General features: G+C 51.8%; 2 protein-coding genes across 5 annotated transcripts; one reads left to right on the forward strand and one right to left on the reverse strand.

Moving 5' to 3' along the window:
• Window positions 1-269: 269 nt before the first annotated feature.
• UNC5CL (unc-5 family C-terminal like) lies at window positions 270-14,135 on the reverse strand. Of its 4 annotated transcripts, none has more exons than XM_025990868.2 (9): window positions 13,880-14,132; window positions 9,422-9,865; window positions 8,606-8,906; window positions 7,439-7,701; window positions 6,661-6,762; window positions 6,315-6,382; window positions 5,396-5,496; window positions 5,133-5,246; window positions 270-3,587 (listed from the first exon to the last, which is right to left on the reverse strand). In XM_025990868.2, exons 2-9 carry the CDS (start codon window positions 9,804-9,806, stop codon window positions 3,371-3,373), a joined length of 1,551 nt encoding a protein of 516 aa, XP_025846653.2. In that variant the 5' UTR covers window positions 9,807-9,865; window positions 13,880-14,132; the 3' UTR covers window positions 270-3,370. The 4 variants fall into 4 exon arrangements, 2 of the variants coding, with proteins under 2 accessions (XP_025846653.2, XP_025846655.2); XM_025990870.2 differs by having other exon boundaries at window positions 13,875-14,132; XR_011996148.1 differs by lacking the exon at window positions 5,396-5,496 and having other exon boundaries at window positions 3,564-3,587; window positions 5,133-5,331; window positions 6,661-6,920; window positions 9,422-14,135.
• A 3,087-nt stretch (window positions 14,136-17,222) lies between these two features.
• Window positions 17,223-18,404, forward strand: TSPO2 (translocator protein 2). Its single transcript, XM_025991166.2, has 3 exons — window positions 17,223-17,395; window positions 17,787-17,928; window positions 18,185-18,404. The coding sequence occupies exons 1-3, from the start codon at window positions 17,223-17,225 to the stop codon at window positions 18,386-18,388; spliced, it is 519 nt and encodes a 172-aa protein (XP_025846951.1). The 3' UTR covers window positions 18,389-18,404.
• Window positions 18,405-19,800: the final 1,396 nt, after the last annotated feature.

Raw genomic sequence — 19,800 nt, forward strand, 5'->3', positions numbered from 1 at the left:
ACAGTATCCACAAGGCACACATAGCTCTTGAAGTGTGCTTAGTGCAACTAAGGAACTGAATTTTTATTTTTTTTAAGATTTTATTTATTTATTTATTTATTTATTTAGAGGGAAGGAGAGAGAGAGAGAGAGAGAGAGAGAGAGCTTGAGTAGAGGGAGGGGAAGAGGGAAAGGAAGAGAAAAGCATGCAGGGCTCAATCCTAGAACCCTGAGATCATGACCTGAGCCCAAATCAAAAGCCAGATATTTAAATGACTGAGCCACCCAGATGCCCTTGAATTCTCATTTTATTTCAATTGATTTAAGTTTTAACATTTATGCCTAATTTCATTTTCAAAAAATTTTAGCTTATTTAACTTGTTACACAAGTATACTTTTTAAGCCATAAATTTTATGAAAGCTAAATATTGACCAAATATTTCCAACAAAAATTTAACACATGTTCAATACAAATCAAGGTATGCTGTAATTGTAAACTATGTACCAGAGTCCAAATACTTTATGAAAAAAGAATATAAAATATGCCATTAATATTCTTAATATTGATTACATGTGGAAATTATAATACTCTGGACATATTAGTTTAAACAAAATATATTGACTGACTTTACCTGTTCCTTTTTACATTTTTGTGTGTGTGTGATTATTAGAAAACACAGAATCAAACATATGGCTTTCACTACATTTCTGTTGGACACCATGAACCCATACATTAGTAATAGCATCACTCAGCAGGCAGTTGGGGTGCTGAAGACACAGGTTACCTCTGAACCCTAGAGCTCCTAACCCTACAGACCTAGGCCAACCTCCTGCTTATTCCCCTGCCAGCTCTAAACGCAACAGAAGGAAGTTTAGGCAGGGGCCTACAACATGTGTAAGAGCAGAAGTCACGAGTTTGGTGTTTTAGGAGGCAGGCAGGTGGCCTACCAGAAAAAGGGCCAGAGGTAAGGCCACAAGCACTGACCAATGGCTCTATTCAAAGGCAATACACGAGAAAAATTTCTGAAGTGGATGTCCCCGGGGTCACCAGTGTGACATCTCTACTCAAGCCCATGGAATCAAAAGAAGGTCCTCAGAGAGCCTCAAACATGGCTGCTTCATTCAAGGGTGAGGAGTCTGAAGCCACAGAGGTTAGAGCTATACCAATTAGCGCTAGAGCCCAGGCTGAGCACTAAGTCTCCTAATGCCCCCTGGAACACACCAGCTCTTGGCTTTGGGAGCTGCAGATACATGCCAAGCAAGTCTGATTGAAGAAAGGAAGGATCCTTCCTCCAGGGATGGGGCAGCCTGACACTTACCCCAAGACTTCCAAGCATCTCTTTCTAGGCACTACTAGCCCATTCTGAGGAATTAGAGCAGGGGCCAGAAGGCATTCTGTCCCAGCAAGGAAAACCCTGTGATTTCTATGCACAATTCCAGAAGACCTGAAACTCTTAAAAGGACTTGTTTCAGGAGAGAGAGAGAGGAGCACCAAATAAAGATGCCTTGAGCTGGTGTGAAGAGCAAGGAAGAAACCGGGACCCGAGGAGAGAAAGATGCTCTTAGCAGCCCCATCCTGAGCCAAGGAAGTGCGGAAGGCCAAGAGACCAACCAGGAGGGTGGTACACAATGAAAGAGGGAGGAGGGGGAAGGGCCTCACCCTGAGGGCTCACTTCTAACAGAAAGGGAAGTGAGCCTTCCTAATTTCCCAGACAATTTTCATCCTGGAAGCACAATCTACAAAATGCTTCCCTCCCACCTGCCCCCATAATTTGACCAAACAAAACCATTCATACCCACATCCAAATTTATCAATCTGAGCAAAATACGGTTAGTAACAAAGAAAGGTAATTTTCATATTTTATTATACAATATTGTTTATCACTGAAAAAAAGCTTTAATATCTTTTAATACAAAAGCAAATTGTTAGTGTTGCCAGAGAGATTGCTTGCCTGCCCTTAAAAAAAATCAACACCTGTTTGCAAACAAAAGCACTACTAGAACCGAGTCAAATCCTTTATTCTCTTTCCAGGCTCCACCCAGCCCACTGATCTCTTTTCTGTACAGAGTCTAACACATAGTAGGCACTGAATAAATATTTGTTGACTGAATAGTATGTTCTTTCATCCCCATCGTTTATTTCCTGACCCTTGACTGGATCTTGATTCATGGGGTAAAATCCCACCTACCCCTTCCCCTTCCTAGGGTAGCCCAGTGTCCTTTCACTACCTTTGATACATAACATTGGTTTAGAGACATTGCCTGAGGGGACTGACGGAGGGTTTCAAAGAGTGAAGGAAACCCTTGAAGGCAGGCATGGTGACTCTGTAGAGAGAGAGAAAGGTGCTAAGTCAGAGCAACAGACAGACAGATTCAGGGATGCAGAGGCTACAGGAAATGGTGGCAGCAAAACAAAGTCAGAGAAACCAAAAACTCACACAGTTCCAGATAAAGAGGTAAAGAGGTTGGCCACGAATGTTAATCTTGAAATTTCTTTTCCGTTTTGATGTTTTATTACAGAGATAATGGCAGAGAGAGAGGGAGCCAAGACAAGGATGGGAAGACAGAGACAAAGAAGACAAGGGAGACAGGTGAACAGCCAGGCACGGCTGACCTTGAACTCTGGCCCTCCCTCACACCCACCCGGCTGGGCTCCTTAAGGCCTCAGTACCCATGCTCACTCTCGGCAACCACTGGAAGTCCAGACACCATCCCCTTCTCCTGGCCCCCCTCCCCCACAAAGATGGTTGAGCCACTCTACATGTTGGTACCCTCTCTCCAACATCCTCCATGAAGCCTTCCCACTGCTCCAGCCCACACTGGCTGCCTCCCTCTCGGCTCCTAAAACACATCTGTTCATCCCAAGCCCACGTGGCCTAACCACAGGGCACTGCTGTTCTGGAGTTGGCCCTCGGCCCACGAGGGCATCTTGACTCTCACACTGAGAACTGTGAGTTTGTCAAGCTCCACGCCCCACCTCCGCCAGGGTTCCCTGGGATACCCAGTCCGATGCTGGGTATCACAAAGCCTCTGTGAATCCCTGTGCACCGGCCAATCCCCAAGGAGTGCAATAGGAGTGCCTATAGTCCGCTGGTCTGGAAAGAGCTTCTTGGAGCCTGGCCCGCCGGACCATCTCCTGGGCTCCTGCGCCCCCTGCCGCCCAGGATGGCACCTGTTGGCAGGACCAAGCGGATGGCCAGCGCGGTCCCCACGCACCCGCACCCCGGGAGGCTGGCAACGGCCTCTGGCCTCACGGTGGTCCCAGGCACCGCCGAGGGTTCTGATGAGATGGGGGGCGCGGCCAGGGGCGCCTGCTGCGTTTGCCTTGTGCCCGCCCCATGCCCTGAGCGCTGCGGACAGCATCCCCACCCCAGCCCACCCCCGAGGGCGCTCAGAGCTTCTCGTCCAGCTCCAGGCCCGGATTCTCGTGCGCGCCCCCGCGGAGCGGCGCTGGGCTGCCGCTCAGGCTCAGGTAGTTCTGGATGGCCGAGGCGCAGTCCAGCCGCTCCATGACCGTCATGAGGTAGTGCAGCTCCTGCAAGCTGCCGTTCTGCTCCTCAAACAGCTCCAGGATGGCTGCGGCCGGGCTGCGTTGGCAGGACAGGAACCTGGCCGGGATGCGGGGTGGTGGGTGCTCTGGGGCCAGATCCACCCCCTCCCCCGGCTCCGGCCGCCTCCGGCTCCCACCTGCTTTCCAGGGGGCTGGAGTATTGGGGAGGGCCCGGAACCTTGAGACCTGAGGTTGCCCTGGCTCAGCGGCTACTTCTCTCTAGACCCGGGGTTCCTCCTTTTCACCCAGGGCTCGGACTAGTGGGGCCTCTAAGGGTGCTTCCAGCTCTGACCGTCTGGAATTGCTTTCTCCAGGTCCCCGACCCCAAACACACTGTCCCCTCCTCCTCCCTCTCCCCCAGGCCACCACATCCTGCCCACTGGTGAGGAAACAGGTGTTCTAAACCATGGCTTCTCCAGGACCCTCCTCTGCTCAAAAACCTTCCAGAGTCTCTTTCCAGTACTAACCAAGCCTGTACTCCGGGTGCTAAGCTCATCCACAACTTGATGGTGCTGGGTTGTTTTTTTGTTTTTGTTTTTGTTTTTGTTTTTCTGCTCTTTGCTCCTAGCTCTCATCCTGAACCTTCCAGCTGTGGGCCTTTTCCTTTCCCACCTTGCACACACCACACCCACAACTAGCTGTGCTACTCCCTCCCAACAGAGTGGCTTCTCCCTACTTCCCTACCTCCTCCCTAACGCCCTTTCTAATTCCCACCTGTAGGTGGAAGAGACCATTCTGCAACCCCCAGTTCAGACTTCTGCTCATAGCTACCCCACCTTCTTTATTATTCTTGCTTTAGCTGTTTTGTGTCTCTGTTTGCAACTTGCTATACAACATTGCTATACATGCCTTATTGTATATATACATGTATAATGTGCCTTATTATACAATATACAATAAGGCATAAAGGGCTCTGCCTTTATCTTAAGCTCTCTGTATCCCTTACTATAGTATGAGTTCCTGGATGCTGGAGCCAGGTCTCATTCATCTTGTATTCCAATGTTTAGCATAGTTTTCCAGAATATAGTGAGTACTTGATAAATGTTTAATACGTAGATGATTTTTAAATCTGCTCTACTTTCAGCTGGGTCCAGTTCTAGCCCCATCGCCTGGGTGAAGTCCTTCCTGACTACTGCACTCACAGTCTGTGTTCTGGAGCTTAGCTCAGAATTGTTCTCCTACTGATTGCTGTTGACAGAGACCATGGTTGCATTGCCCGTAGTATTATTATTACCATTTATTGAATGAACATATGCCAGGCACTCAACTACATGCTTTATCCACATTATCTTATAGTCCGCCTTCTACCCCTCAGGGCACAGCGTGTTAAGCACTCAATATGTACCCACTGACTTACATTTTAATTGATTCATTTTTAAATATTTATTGAGTACCTACTCATGAGCCAGGCATCATTGTAGGTAGTGAGAATATAGTAATAAATAAAAGGAGCTGCTCTATTATGGGGAACAGGGTGGGGCATAGCCATTCCCTAACTTTTAAGTTGACTCCTTGTCTGTGCTATAGTCCTCAAGGTGTCCCAGGAACCCCCGCCCCCACCCCAGTCCCCCCCCGTCCCATCCACAGACTTCGCCCTTCTTACCGGATTTTCATGCCGCAGAGCCCCAGGTGGGAGGCCAGTCGACGCCAGTCATTGCCTGTGATGCTGTTTGGTTCCAACAACATCTGCAGCTGTTCAAAGAGCTCTGGAGGCAGCCTGGGGCCAGGGAGGTGGAGTTCTCAGAAGGGAGGATCAGAGAAACCCAGTCTGTTCAACAGGCACCATGAATGGTGTATGCGCCCTGCAGGGCACAGGGGAGGAATCACAAACATCCCTCAGCCAGCAACCCAAGCAACCCACCTCACCTGTTGCATGGGGGTGGTTGAGAGACAGGGGGAGGCACCGCCCAGGATTCTTCCTCTGATGCCTGGAATCTGAGGATTTCCATGTACTTGGTCTCTAAGCCCTGAGCCAGGAGAGGGTCAGAAATACACTTAGGGATCATGAGACATCCCCTGAGAAGAACCATTCCTCATATCCTTCAGCCTGTCACCCAGAGCTACTCTACCAGGAGATACGGCCCTACCCCACCTAGGATCCCCTCCATTCTGCTTCCCTGACCCCAGAACTTCCAGCTTTATGTCTGCCTACTGAGTTCTGTGGGAGTTGAGATATGAAGACTTAACAGGTGCACCCTAAGACACCAAAAGTCTGAGTGAGGTCATGGGGCAGGGAAAAGTCAGCCAAACATAGGAAATTGAACTCAGGCACATGTGTCTCCTTCCCTCCATCCTATGGTCCCTCCTTGCAGGTGACAACCTGAGAGGTACTGGCTTATTCTCCACTAAGACGCCTCCACGGTTCCGCAAAGACCCTCAACCCCTCAACTCTTTCCCCTTGGGAGGGTGGGTTTTTTAACTCCCATCCCACCTACTCAAGCCCCCCTCCCTGGTCACCCTCCACACTGAGACACAACATCATCTCTTAGAAACAGACAGTCAGCCTAGGAAGAACCCGCTTTTCTTTGATGTCCAGGTTCCTCTAAGCTAAGAATCTGGGGTTTGACTCTTTTACCCTCCTACTGGATTCATTTATGGACAGACAAGAGAGAGTCAGGGATGAAGGGTAAGTTGGAGGCCAGGTGGTCTCAGCCCCTGGAAGAATGCCATCCACCTGCTTGATTATGTGATCAGGGCCATGCTTACCGGGCACCAGACCCCTCACCCCCTTTGCCCAGGGCTCTCCCAGGCCCTGCCCTTCCTTTGCCCCTCAGCTCCAACTCACATCCTGGAAGGTGTGCATGGTGACGATGATCTCACTGGCAAGTGCTGAGCAGTTAACACTTTCACTGGCTACAAAGAGGAGAGGACATGGCAGATAAGAGAGGGAGAAGTCAGGGGAACCCCACAGGCAGAGGTGGCAGGCTTTCGAAATCTGAAGACGTTGGGCAGGACACTCCCTCTTTCTCTCTACAAAGATCAGTTGTGGCTGATCTTTTAGAGAAGGTGTGCATGCATGCCTGACTGGATAAGGAGCTGCAGAGGGGAGGGGAGGGGAGAGCAGGAGAGAAGAGGAGTAGGGGTTGCGGGGAAGAGACAGGGCAGGAGGTGAGCTGGGTCTCCTGGACTACCTGCTTTTCTCCTGAAGCAGAAGGAACGGAAGGGGCACTTTCCGTGCCAGATGTGGAGATGGGGAACCAGCTGGCAGCTGCTCTCGTCCACGTTCTCCCAACCTGGGGAGGAGGCAGAGCGGAGGGCCTCAGAAGCGGGGTCTTCCACAAGTGTTTGAGGAGGGCTTCTCTGCGGCAGGTGTCACGCAGGGTGCCGTGGGGAGGGATGAGGCGGGAGTGAAAGTGGGAGGGTGTCTCAAGTGGATGAGAGTCCTCAGGGCCTGGATAGAGACCCTGTGAACAGTCTTCTCCTACCACCACACACCTCCTCCACACACACAGCACACAGACCTCCCGCCTCCCTTCCACTCCCTCCAGGAGCAGCCATGCAGCTGTGCCCCGTCCACGAACCACACGGACGTCCTAGGCTCCCTAAGCAAGTGCAGCAACCCATGCCACAGAGGAAGGAGGGCAGAGAAGACTGGGACTCCTCCTGGGACACCAGCCCCAGCCAGGTGGGACAATAAAATCCTCCCCTCCCCTCACCCCACCATACATCCACCTGTCCCCCCACAGAGGGGCCCAGAGCTAAATGGGCCACAGAGGACAGGAATGAACAGAGCCTGGGGCTCCTGCAGGCAGCAGCAGAAGCCAGAGGTCCCCTTGAAGCTGTTGCCTGCCTAGGAGCCTCCAGAAAAAACCTGAGGTTCCCAGATTTCTCAGCAGGGGTGGCCCAGGCCCCTCCCTCTCCTAGGGCTCCTTGCTGCCCGGCCCCCCCACCCCGGCCCACCTCCCTCACCCTCAGAGATGTACGTGAGCTTCAGGCACTGGTCCCCTCGGGCCCCTGTGAAGTCAAAGAGTTGGCAGGGCCCGCGCAGACGCCCACCGTGGGGCTGCTCATTGGCCATGGCCCACTGCAGGGCGCACGGTGTGTTGTTGAGAAAGTAGATGCGCAGCTGCAAGTGGGACTGCCCCGGCGCCAGCGGCGAGCAGAACACTGCCAGCTGCAGCCACTTGCGGGCCTCCCGGCCCCCGGGTGCCTCCAGGACACAGGTATAGAGGCTGCAGAGAGAGAGACGGTGACAGGAACTGACACAGGGGACCCTGGGACCCCAGTGTATCTGCCACTTGGCTCCTACTGCTCTAGGAGCCGGGGACAGTAGAGTGGTCCAGGGCATGTACAGTCCGGCAGGGAGTCAGGCAAGTAGGGGGACGAAGAGTGAGTCACATCACAGTGACCATCACAGAGGGGGAAGAGAGCCAGCACGCACCCTCCAGCATGGGAGACAGGGAAGGTGGGCTCAGGGCCACTACGCTTCAGAGGGGTCCCAAACATGGCTGGCCCTGCTCTGCTCAGTGGGAAGGAGAGGCAGATCCTAGAAAGATCAGAGCTAAGGACAGGCATGAGATGGGAGGGGGCTCTTGGAGAACTGGAGGGGATAGGCTGCCCTAGACAGTCCAGGGACAGTCAGGGACAATAGAGACTGACAATTTTTTTAAAAAGATTTTATTTATTTATTTGAGGGAGAGGGAGAACACAAGCAGAGGGGAGGAACAGAGGGAGTGGTAGAAGCAGGCTCCCACTAAGCCTAATGTGGGGCTCAATCCTAGGACCAGGGACCATGACCTGAGCCGAAGGCAGACACTTAATTGACTGAGCCACCCAGGCACCTGAGACAGCTAATTTTAGAAAGACAAAGGTGGGGATAGGACAGATTCTTCCAGAAAGAGGGCTGGGGTGGTAGTCATAGACCGGTAGAGAGACTACAGCAGGGTGCATAGTCCTGGAAAGGGTTGGAGTGAGACAAGCTGCTCTACACACTAGGCCAGTGGGACCAGGAAGGGGACTCAGAGAGAGATGGGATTTGCAAGCCATCTGGAACAGATCAAGGGGCAGTTCCATACAGAAAGGCGAAGATGAGGCAGACTGAGAAAATGGGCAGCAAGCCCGGATCCATGGGCCTACCTGAAGTGGGAGAGGTGGATGCGACACTCATCCCGGGAGGTGTGCACCCCAGGCCGCCCCAGGGGCCTCCAGACCTTGGCATCGAGCAATGTGGTGTTGCTGCTGTAGGTCCGGGCATGGCTGGGCTCCTGGGCACAGTGCTTGAATGTGAGGGTGCAGGGCTTCAGGAAGGAGGCCCCATGGGGGCTACAGGCCACCACAGGGCTCACCAGCCCCTGCGCTCGGGACAGTGATGGGGCGTCCAACAGGTCCCACACCAGGATCAGTGATACCCGCTCCTGGCGGCCCACAGCCACAGCACCTGGGGAAAACAAGAGCAGTGATGGGCCTGGCAGGCAGGTGCACCCCTACCCCAGAAGGGGCCGGAGGACATGGGAGTGGAGGTGGGACAGGAGCCCAGGAGAGAGGATGCCTAACACGGCACACAGGGAGGTGGTGTGGAAGGAGAGAAAGACTGTAAGCTGGCTTGTGGTGTAATCCTGAGCAAGTCACCCTACTTTTTTTTCCGGGGCTGTTCCCATCCCATATGGGATTAGTGGGAATCTATAAGAGGTGCTCTTGCTCCAGACACTTTCCTGTATTGAGAATTGTCATAACACACTGTTTATTACTACCAGGCACTTTACTTCCACCTGTCAGGGAGTTGTCATAAAAATATGTAATCCATCCATCTTTAGAGTCAATAAAGTCATACTAAAAATATAAACAATTTTCAAAATTATGGAGATGTCTATGAACGATGCTCCCTGAGGTGTGATGCCCTTGTCCAACACACAGTGAACAACTAAACGCTGAGGAGGGAGAAGGTGCCGTTACCTGGTGGGATGAGCAGAGAGATGCCCATATCCTGGAGCATCAGGCAGCCGCCACGGTGATCCACCTCTCGAGCTGAGAACACCAACAGCTTGTGCATCAGCTGACGGATGACGGTCTGGCCTTGAGTGGGTGTGTGTAGCTCCTGGTAGAAGGCGGCCATCTCCGGCAGTGTGGCCGGCGGGCACCCTCGTGAGGGCTCGTCTTCTGGCAGGGGTGTGGGGTGGGCCACTGGCTCCTCCTGGCTATCTGGCTTCCAGCAGGCCCCCAGCAGCCGGCGAGGACAGTGCCATCGAAGACACTGGAGCAGAAGGAGGGCACTCGCCACCGGGACCCCCACCACCAGGAGGAACTGGGCGGGTTGGATGGAACTCTCATGGGAGCACATCCGCCTGGTCACTCGTGCTGCCAACTCCCCTGCACCCTGTGCCAGCCAAGGCCAAGGATCTTGAGGAGGGAAGAGACAATGCCAGGTAAGCCTTTTCAGTGTCACAGAAGCCAGGACTTGGCTTCCAACTGGCTGCAATGAGGGAGCCAATTGTCCTCATTCCAGTGCATCCTCAATTAATACCTTTAATGAAACTTCACCTACCTTTGTCTTCCTCAAGAACCCACCATGGCTCCCCATGGCCTAGCACCTCACATTAAACTCCTTGTGTGCAGAAAGAGCTTGGTTTTGAAGTTAGAGGATGCAAATTCAAGTGCTGCCTTGGTCACTGGCTGAGTGAGTTTGTCATATTGTGTACTGTGCCTCGGTCTCTGCATCTGTCAAAATACCCATCTTGATCTTCATAGAGAAATCTTTAAGTGGAAAAGCGAGTTACAGAGAACTAGACATCCACTGATCTCATTAACGGAAATTACAGAACTTATACAAGTATAGATACATATTTATGTGTGTATATATGTCAATCACAGAGAAAGGTCTGGAACAACACTATGCAGTAAATGGAGCAACGCTATGCACTATAATGGAAGCCGGGGCGCCGGGGTGGCTCGGTCAGTTAAGCATCAGCTAGTGATGTCATGATCACTTGACATGATTGGCTTAGGTCATGATCTCCTGAGTCTTGAGATCCAGCCCCAGGTTGAGCTCTGCGCTCAGTGGAATATCTGCTTGGGATTCTCTGCCTTCCCCTCTGCTCCTTCCCCTGCTCTCTCTCTCTCTCTCTCTTTCTCTAAAATAAGTAATAAAATCTTTAAACATATATAATTAATTATTTAATAAAGTATTAATTATAATGTAATATGATTTATATATAAATATATAATATAGAACAGATATTTCTGTATTACTATAAATAATTATTTAATTAATAATTTTAATAATATATTTTATGATTTAATAATATATTTTATGAGGGCACCTGGGTGGCTCAGTGGTTGAGCGTCTGCCTTTGGCTCAGGTCATGATCCCGGGGTCCTGGGATTGGGCTCCCTGTGGAAAGTTTGCTTCTCCCTCTGCCTATGTCTCTGCCTCTCTCTGTGCCTCTCATGAATATATAAATAAAATCTTTAAATATATATATATTATGTATATAACCCAATATATTCAAAATATCACTTTGAGGGGAAATCAATATAAAATTGCTGAGACATTTCACATTCCATTTTCATACTAAGTCTTTGAAATCCACGCATGTTTTACACTCACAGCACGTGGCAGTTGGGACCTGCTCTACTTCAAGTGCTCAGCAGCCACACATGCTAGTCTAGTCATTCCTGTCTGGGGCAAGGCAGGTCTGAGAGGCCACGCCCCAAACTATTCCCACCAGTCACTACTGAAACAGCAGAAAACTGAGAGGTATGAACTAGGACTTTTAATTTTCTTAAACTCTTTTTTCTGTCTTTGAATGTTTTCACCCCAGGCGTGTATTTTATATTAACTTCATCATTCTTTTGAAAGGCTATCAAAAGTTAAAAAATAATTACTGCTCGGAGTGATTGTGAGGATGGCATGCCGTCATGGGAAAAGCACTTGTAGATGATAGAGCACTGCCCAGATATGTTTCTTTATTTATGCCCCATCTACTGCCAGAAAGGTCAGAAGGCAGCACACAGGGACATGTGAAATAGAACAGGAGTAACAAAGTTACAGAAGGAGGCAAAAAGAGAAAGAAAATGAAAGGTGAGAGCCTCCAGGGAGGCTGGAAGGAGGCAGGGCAAAGCAGGCACTGGCTGCTTGCTCACCTGGTTACCAGCGGGGCCCTCCAATCGGGACCTGGCCCTTCCAGCAGCTTCCGGACAGTTGCCAGACCTTTCTCAGGCCCTCCAGAGTCTCCCACCCTCATTCTACATTAATTTCCAACACCCTACACCCCTACCAGGCTGGGATCCTCACACCCAGCTAATTCCAGCCTCTGGCCTTTGCTCCCCCTGTTCTCCCCACCTGCCTCACCTGCCCACCTGGCCCCCCTCCTGCTCAACAGCGCCTCCCAGTGGCTCACCAACACTTGACACCTCACCGGCCGCCATTCCACCCTACCGACTCTTGACTCTGTGCTGTCACACGTGATTTTCCCACTGAGATGAACATTTTCCGAGCACCAGCTGTGTACCTCTCAAGTTCAGTCTTGACTAGGATGATGTCTTAGGCAGCTGTCAGGAAGCTTCGGAGGGAATATGATGCATTCCCTCTGTAGCCGAGCTCTGTGTAGTAATATCCTCTTTCAAAACCTTCAGGGTCCCCATGGCTAATCCACTAGGCTCTGTGCTAGAGAAGCTTCTGGCATTCATTCCTCCCTACTCCCTTTGCTCACACCCTGACTGGGAGCTGAGGCCTCGCCTCAGTCCTCCAGCTTGATCCATGCTTCCTCAAGGAAACCCAAGCCCCTTTCCTTAGGTTCTCCTAGACAGGGGCAGAAACTCCTCTGTATCCTCAGGATTAAGGACTGGGGTGGGATCTCTTCCCTCACCGCCCCACCCCCATGTCCCCATTGAAAAGGTAGACAGGAAGGAAGGTTTGGCATTGATCCTTTTGCCTTAAAACACATCTCTGCAAAAAGCAGCTGCCTGCTTCAGCCAAGCCCTTTGCAGGGCACACGAGTGAAGTGGGTGAGTTGCTGCTGCCCTACATCTGGTGGGAGAGGGGACTGGAGCAGCTGGCGTCCTTCATGGGGCTGGCATTCCTTTTGGTTCGTCCACATGAAAAGATAATTGGAATTATAACTGCAATGATATTGACTATCATTTATGGAGCTCTGCCCTATGCCACTGTGTTGGAGCATTCTGTGGGCCCCTCTCATTTGATCCTCCAAGTAGCCTTGTGAGCTAGGTGTTATTTTTATCTCCATTTCCCAGATAAGGAAGCCAAGTTTTCTCCCCACCGTGGGGACATATGGGAGGTTATTATGCTACATCTGAAGGCTGAGGGAAGGATGAACTGGAATGACAACCAGGTAGAAACACTACCTTTCTCTCCCTACCTCCCTCCCTCCGTCCCCTGCCCAGGGCTCTCTTCCTTTCCACTTCTAGAGGAAGTGAAGTAGGAAGAAAAAGAAACAAAAATAAAAATAAATGGAAAGACTCAAAAGGCACATCCTGGGTTCCACAGTATGTGACGTCCCCCACCCCCCTGCCCACAAAGGCACCCATGGCAGGGGACGTGCTAGCTAGTATGAACAACAGGAGGGACTCTGCTCTATTTCTATAGCAACAACCTCTCTGGGGCCTCCAAAGACCAGAGTCCAAATCCCCTCCACCCCACTGGGTGGCACAGCAGAATCTCCCTGCCCAGCCTCCCAACCTGAACAGCTGGCATATTATTCCCCAAGGCCCTGAGGGGCCTCGCATGGGCAACCCATTCATTAACTCTCCCCTAGCTTGGTCCCCTTCCTCCCAGGCTGATACCTCTGCAAGCTGCTCGGCCCTCACTCCATCCTCCCCCTAACCCCAGGAGGAGGAAAGATGCTGAATCTACAGCAGGGCAACCAGCTAGACCTTCCCAAACCCATGCCTTCCTCTTTACTACCCATGGCTCCTGTCTGTCTTGCCCTGACCACAGATTATCTAGGTAGCTGGTCCCCAAGACAAGGGTCCTTTAGAATGCTACCATCACCTGTCCATCAGGAGTTGCCTCCTCTACCACAAAGATCTGGGTTCCTGCTGCAAAGTTCTTCTGTTCATGTCCTTTGAGGCAACTCTCAGCCCTCGTCCCACATCATGCCTACTCAGGCCCTGCTAGGTCTCCTTACTGAGACACATACAAAATACCAGGATGAATGAGTCCTGGCATGGGCAGCATTCATCAGCAGAGGCTACATTTTTATAGTGCATACCACAGTCTCCCCGGTCCTCACACCCACTGGGCACTTGCCCTCTGGGCATCTCCGCCTCCACTTGCCCACTGGGCATCTCCGCCTCCAGCCTGGCTAAGCTGGCCTGGCTCCTCCCCTCAGCCTGAAGTGGCTCCATTGCAATGCCCACCCCACCCCCAGCTGCCCTAGGGGGTATTCACCTTACCGTGGAGGTACTCCCAGTGGCTGCTGGCTTACCCAGGAACAGCAGTTCCTTCTGAGAGACAGAGAGGTCACCCAGACCCGGTCACCAGGCCAGCAGACAAGTGAAGGTGGGCGGGGAATCTGGGCAGGAGTGGCCCAGAGCTTCCTGGCAATGACCTGCCTCCCAGCGCCCTACAGAGGGGTGGGGGAGTCTGTCCCTGTTTATTGGCAAAGTCCAGCCAAGGCGGGGGAGTAGCTGAGGATCCCAGAAGTCCGTGAACTCACCAGTCTGGGTCTGGAAGGGAGGGGACAGAGAAAACCTGGGTACACGTGAACCTCTCCCCTGCAGTGAGTGCCCTCTGCTGGTGGGTGGCTGCCCCAGCCAGAGGCTAGAGAAAGAGCAAACGGTGGTAAGGAGGGAGCCCTAACAGGAGCTTCTCAAACTGCAGCGTGCACAGGAACCATAGAAGGGGTCAGGTGAAAAGGTGGGCTCTGACCCCATGGGTCTGAGCTTGGGCGTGAGATTCTGAGTCTCTAAGAAGCTCCCAGCTGACACCAATGCCGCTGATCCAGGAGCTTAGACAATGTCTAGCTGCACCCCTTTTCTCTGCCCCCACACAGAGATGAGAGGAGGCACTGAGAGGGTTAACAAGTCACAGGGTGCTGGCACCATCAGGGTGTTCCCCTATCTGCTCCCTGCCCACACTCAGAGTTGGCAGGAACCCTGTGCTTTGGAGAGAGCAGACTTTGGGCTATTTGCCAGCCTGAGTCCTTTCATAGAAATTCTGCCTCAGAAAGATAGTGCCACTGCAATGAAAGATCCCTGCAAAGATGGATTTTCCCCCCAGTTGTTTGCTGTTGTACTCTTAGCTCCTGGTACAGCCTGGACCATAGCAAGTATTCAATAAAGACTTGTTGAATGAATGCATGGACCGGCTCCAAGAAAAGAGGCTCCTGACATTGAACCCAGGTGACTCACCTAGGGGCTGTGTATTCTCAGGTGAGTTACTCGACCCCTCTGAGCCTCCTTTCCCTTGTCTGACACATGCAGACAGTACGATCTACCACAGGAGGGAAAAGCATTGTCATTATCTGAGCTAACGACTGGAAAATGCTCGCCACAAAATGGATGCCCAGTGAGTGGTGACTGTTGTTTCCGCGGGCTGGCCTCCCACGGTGGAGGACCTCGGTGAACGCCCCAGCCCCCCAGTTATCATCTCACAGAAAATAAGTAACTGCCACCGCTTTCATCTCAGTTAATGATTGTCCAGCCTCTTGTCCCTGGCTGCAACCCCCTCCCCTCGGCTGCCTTCCCCTGGGTAGAAGCCAGAGGAGGAGATAAACACTTCCCAGGGGTGCCTGGGTCCCCAGAGTGGGGAGATGGGACAAAGGAACGGTGGAGAGCAGCCCAGCTGGGAAGGGCACCTGATGAGGAAAGGATGGGCAAGAGAGAGGTGCTCAGAACTTGAATAGAGACAAAAAGGGCGGGTGTTAGTCTTTGCTGGACAAGACTAATAGGAGTCTGAGTCACACAAGAGGCTGCTTTCTCCTCTGAGTCATGAAGTTATAGGGGTTTGTGAACATCTGTCAAGCTCAAGTTCTAAGCCTGGAAGGGCTATGCCAACCAGGCTATAACCAGAGGCTGCATCCATGTATCACGAACTCATTTCCAAAGCTGCTGGTGCTTGCCTCACTTGGGAATAATCCCAGCTACAGGAAGGTCCTGGGGAAATCTGAGGGTCTCCACAACCCCAGGGACACAAAACCGGTTCATTGGATGTGACCACCACAGGCTTCTATAGGCATGTAGCCTGGAGCTGAGCTGGCCCAGGAGATCCGGGTCTCAGAGGGCCAGAGCCTCAACTGTTCCATCAAGGGGCCCCCATCCAGAAGCCAGGTCTAGCAAACCAGGGAGACCTCTCCCAAAAGGAACCCTTCAGAGCCATGCAGACGGGCACCTGCACTCCCTGGCTAGTGCCAGCCACCACCCTTGTCATTGGACAAAGGCAGGCCAGATAGGAGCCTCACCCCACCCTTCTCTCGTCCCCCACCCTCCTCTGCCTCACACATAACGGATATCATCGGGCACTCTGCATGGGAGGTGTGCTGCCTGAGGTAAGGAGAATGCAGGCCTGGGGAAAAGAAGGTACCAGAAGGGTAGAAAAGAGGAGAAAAGAGGACAGGGGTGGGAGGAGCCTCCAAAACTGGACATAAAAACAGAAAGAGAGAGAGACAAGAAGGCAGAAGATGAACAAATGGACAGTGAGGACCAGAGAAATATAGAGATGCACGGGCAGGCAGGCTAGTCAGCCCTGTCCCCAGAACCTCCAGGATGTGGACAGGGGCCCTTGACAGGGAAGGCTGGACCAGGCAATCATTCCGGGACACTGAGAATTACCGCCTCTGTCTTCCTTGCATTCCTGGCAGTCATGGAGAGGAGGCTGAAATATCATGCACAAATAGGGATGATACGGGGTAGGGGCCTTGGCTGGAGGAGGGTCTGTGCTTGTCTCACATGCCAGCAACATCCAAAGCAACACGAGTGTGGCAGCTTTCTAATCAAAGACCAGGCAGTTGCTTCCTTGAGAAGTCAGACCGCCAGAAAGCTGGGCACTTATGTTTGTGGTTCTGTCCCTTCAGAAGTAGAGATATGGAGGAGGGACCTCCTCAGCCCCTGAGGGGCAGGCAAGACCTAAGGCTTCACAGAAAGGAACCCCATGTCAATCAGCTAAGTTCGAATTCAGGCAGCAGCTCAGGCAGGGTGGGCCTCTTGGGTCTGCCAGTCTGGTGTATCGAGATAAGCCTGGGGGCAGATGGGCTGCCCCATTCTTGAGTGGAGAAGACCCCCAGGGATCTCTGGCTCCTGTCTTTCTGCACACGGTCCTTCTAGGGGGGTTATATCAGCTTGGCTGAGTACAGTATAAGGCAGCGTCCCCATCAAGGGCCTGCTATGTTACTGACCAAGCCGACTTGGTCGACCAACTGGCTACGGGAGGCAGAAAAGATTGGTCATACCTGGACCTGAACTCGAGGAGTCAGATACATGCCGGGGGAAGGGAGCCTTTCACTCAGAAGTTATCAATACTAGACAGTATCTTCTGAGGGCCAACTGGGCGGTATGGAGAAAAGAAGTCCGTGGAAGCCAGAGAAAGGACAAGGCAGTATGGGCTCCTAAGAGCAGGATGGGAGCTGACCCAAGGTGAGGAGAATGGTGTCTATTACTAGACCTCTCAAGAGGGGCTCAGGCCAGCAAATAGTATCATGTAGGAGGTAGAGACAGTCAAGCAGACACAGGAAGAGGACTAAGAGGGAGGCCCACCACTAGCGTGTTGTTTGCCTTCCTAGATTTTGCCTCTGTGAGGGGAATGCAGCCTCAAGGCGCCATCTTTGTGGCCCTTCCCCACCTGGGGCCCATCCTGGTCTCGCTGCTCACTCGTCATCGGATGATCCGTTGGTATGACAGTCCAAAGAAGCCGCCCTGGTGCCCACCTCACAAAGTCTTGTTGGCAGGGTGGATAACCATCTACTTTGTCATGGGGTGAGCACCCACTTCTCATACCACGGCCCTGGTGTCTGCTAGGGTGGGGCCCCCATACCTGAACTACTGCTGCATTCTGGCCTCCGCAGGGATGGCACGCCATCTCGCCTTCTCTGGAGGGGTCCCGTCTATGCCTGCCTAGGATTCCAGCCAGAAGGGTAGAGGAATCCTCTCCCTTGTTCCTCTCCCTCTCCATGATTCTCTGTTGTTTCCTTCACCTCACCATGCCCAGCTCCTCCCTGCCGGCCCTCAAGTGAGGCCTAGACACTCTTGTTCCCATTTTGGCCCACAGGGCTTCCTTTTGGTAACCAAGCATCCTTATGCCAGAGGACTTCCTTCATTTGCCGTCAAACACCCTCCCTCTTAGTGCCCTGCCACCATCTCTCCACAGCTATGCCTCCTACCTGGTATGGAAGGACCTGGGAGGGGGCTTTGGGCGGCCCCTGGCCCTGCCTCTCGGCCTCTATGCTGTGCAGCTCGCCGTCAGCTGGGCTGTCCTGATCTTCTTCTTTGCAGCCCACGCCCATGGTCTGGTAAGGCTTGCAGTGTTCAGCAGCGGGAGTAGTGTAGGAGGAGGTGAGACCCCCGGGCCCCCAGAGCAGATAGCGCAGGAGGCCACTCGAGTATAGGCAGGTAATGGGTGGGCAGACTTCTGCGAGCTCCGGTCGGGTGCCCAGCTCTCAGGGACTTGGCTCACCAGGGCCAGAGCGCTGCAGAGAGGCCGAGGGCACAGTTCTCAGGGCAGCCTGCCTGACCATCCTGCTCGTCTGCCCCCCTCCCCCCACCCAGGCCCTGCTGCACATGCTGCTGCTCTACGGGCTGGTGGTAAGCACAGCCCTGATCTGGCATCCCATCAACAAGCTGGCTGCCGTGCTCCTGTTGCCTTACCTGGCCTGGCTCACCGTGACCGCTTCTATCGCCTACCACCTGTGGAGGGACAGCCTCTGTCCGAACCACCACCAGCCTCTGCCCATGGGGGAGAAGAGGGACTGAGGCCCCAGGGACAGGAGAGGAGGGAGGATGGCTAGGGTAGGGGTAGAAGAGAACGCCAGTGGGGGCGTGGGACTACTGGGGGGAGAGGGGAAGGGGGAGGGGGGACCAGGGATTGATGAATCCCTGAAGATGACTCGGCCCAATGTGGTCACTGTCCTAGGTCCCCTGGTGCCAATTTCCATTCGATTTCAGAAACAGGAAAGGGAAGGGGAAACTTATTTTATACTTAATATAAATTAATAAAACCCTTTACTAACTTTAAAGGTATGATGTGAAGTGCATATCTGTGTACATGATGTCTATGGCTGCAGAGTAGTGTAGACCTGTCCATGCATGTGGGAGTGCATGTCCCTGAAAACACCAACCTGTGCGTCAAGGGATTGGCGGGCACAAGGTCTCTGCTCCAATCATGCACCCTCCACACCTTCCCAATAAAGCTGAGATATTCAGGACTTAGATTTTCAGTTACCTGGAACACAAAGTCTTTTAGAGTTCTATAAAAGCAAAACAGAGGGGCACTTGGGGGGTTCAGTGGTTGAGCAGCTGCCTTCAGCTCAGATCATGATCCCAGGGTTCTGGGATCGAGTCCCGCATCAGGCTCCTCTGCTTGTGTCTCTGACTCTCTCTCTCTCTCTCATGAATAAATAAATAAAATCTTCAAAAAAAAAAAAAAAAAGCAAAACAGAAAAGTAGATAAAATAAAAAGATATGAAATATACATGTCAGGTTTATATACTACATTTTATTATAGAATATTTTAATGTTATTTCATTGGATTTTAATTAATATACAGTAATATTATATATTATAGTTATAATATTACACTGTTATATACAATATATTATATATTATATATGTCATATCAAGACCTTATGTGATTATCTCTGATAAGGAGGATTATAGATAGTTTTTGTTTCATACTTTTTTACTGTTAATTTTTTAAGTCAATTAATGACTATTATAATAAGAGAAAATATGGAGAAAAAGAGATGAATGTCTCAGTGCTGACAAGTGAGCAGGAGCTTTCAGTAGGAGATTCTTATCCAGACTTCTCTCTTCCCACATCTTCTCATTGGCTGCCTTATTTTGGACTCTTCCCTCCTATTGTTTTCTTCTCCTCTTGTTTCCAGGCCCCAGTGGTAGCAAGGGTAACAGTGATTGCCCCTGGGGCTGCAACCCCAAATACCAAATAAGGTCAGCTAGAAGGCCCAGACACCTTGCATAGGAGCTTTTAAAAACATTGACCATTCTCTAGGCGTGCCTGGGTGGCTCAGTTGGCTAAGCATCTGCCTTTAGCTCAGGTCATGTTCTCAGGGTCCTGCGATCCAGCCCCACATCAGGCTCCCTGCTGCTGCTGGAGAGTCTGCTGCTCCCTCTGCCCCTTCCCCTGCTCATGGGCTCTCTCTCTCACT

The sequence above is a fragment of the Vulpes vulpes genome, chromosome 1 (assembly GCF_048418805.1).
Source record: "Vulpes vulpes isolate BD-2025 chromosome 1, VulVul3, whole genome shotgun sequence".
NCBI classification, from domain to species: domain Eukaryota; kingdom Metazoa; phylum Chordata; class Mammalia; order Carnivora; family Canidae; genus Vulpes; species Vulpes vulpes.